The sequence below is a fragment of the Penaeus monodon genome, chromosome 33, assembly GCF_015228065.2.
Source record: "Penaeus monodon isolate SGIC_2016 chromosome 33, NSTDA_Pmon_1, whole genome shotgun sequence".
Classification (NCBI taxonomy): Eukaryota; Metazoa; Arthropoda; class Malacostraca; order Decapoda; family Penaeidae; genus Penaeus; species Penaeus monodon.
The window spans coordinates 10,965,540-10,966,622 of record NC_051418.1 but is presented as its reverse complement, the minus strand read 5'-3'; the positions used below and the strand labels follow the sequence as shown (position 1 = coordinate 10,966,622).

Genomic DNA, 1,083 nt, shown 5'->3' with positions numbered 1-1,083 from the left:
ATGCCACCATCCACACCTGCACACTCTATCCCATCCAAAGAGTCAGTTGGCATTCCTGATCCTATTCCTGCTGATGGTCCTGAACAAAAGTCTGCCCCTGTAAGGGAACCTGGGTCGTTGGCAGACCAGAGCGAAGGCCCAAGTGTGGCCACAGATGCTGGTAAGACACTCTCATGATGTCCAGGGCTCAGAGTTAGTAGATGGCATGACCATGGACTGCTTGTCCCTCAAAGTAGTACAGCTCATGAGTCTTTGGCCTTTCATTTCCATTTTCTTCATTGAGATTAAGCTTTTACAGCTAAATGCATGTTTTGGTATGCCTTATCAGTGCAGTAGAACTTGGATTTTTGTGGTAGGAATCTTAAAGTGAGGAGATAATTGCTTTATGTATATTTTATGTGTAATTTTTGGAACTAGGTTAAGCTCTGTGTGTTCTCTTATTTATTACATGGTTATGTAAATTGAGTGCAACATTGGAAAGGGTGTCCATTTGACCTAGTTGTTCTAGACTCAATAAGTAAATTTTTATTGTTTTCAAGTTGGAGGCATGAACTATATTAGACCTCATTTCTTTCAAACAAGGCAGTGTGGAATGCTTGCTTTTCATAAGCTATTTGCTGTATATATACTCTTGAAATTACACATTAACACAAGGAATATATGAACACGGTGTGAAGGTTATGCCAAATTTATCAAATCCCTTTTTTTAATTCTAATATTTCATCCCCTCAGACTTCTCTTGTATCCTGTGAAGTGCTTTTATTTTATAACAAATGCTAAGAAATGTACAGCAGTGAATGTAACAACAACAAAAGATGGCAGATAAAACAATCATATTTAGATTGGAATTTTAGTACTGTACACAGTCAGTGGTGATTTTGGCTGGGAATATGTTATAGACCCTAGATCCTTTATTATAATTGAATGCAAATCACTTTCTGCAGTCTCACACACATTTTTATTTATTGTCTAATTATTAAATGTTTTTTATATTTTCTTAACTAAGAATTAACACAATGTTGATGGGTCATTTCAAGGACTGCATTGCCCCAATCACAGGCTTGCTACAATTGAACTGCTGTT

The 1,083-nt window shown here is 36.8% G+C and overlaps 2 protein-coding genes across 2 annotated transcripts in view; one reads left to right on the top strand and one right to left on the bottom strand.

Moving 5' to 3' along the window:
* Positions 1-160, top strand: part of LOC119594022 (extended synaptotagmin-2-like) — a gene marked incomplete at its 3' end in the record, with an annotated part of 15,454 nt that extends 15,294 nt beyond the window's left edge. The window contains 1 exon segment of the mRNA XM_037943051.1: positions 1-160. Within this exon segment, the coding sequence (XP_037798979.1) occupies positions 1-160 (160 nt within the window).
* LOC119594021 (extended synaptotagmin-2-like) overlaps positions 1-1,083 on the bottom strand; it is a gene marked incomplete at its 3' end in the record, with an annotated part of 82,615 nt that overhangs the window by 26,738 nt on the left and 54,794 nt on the right.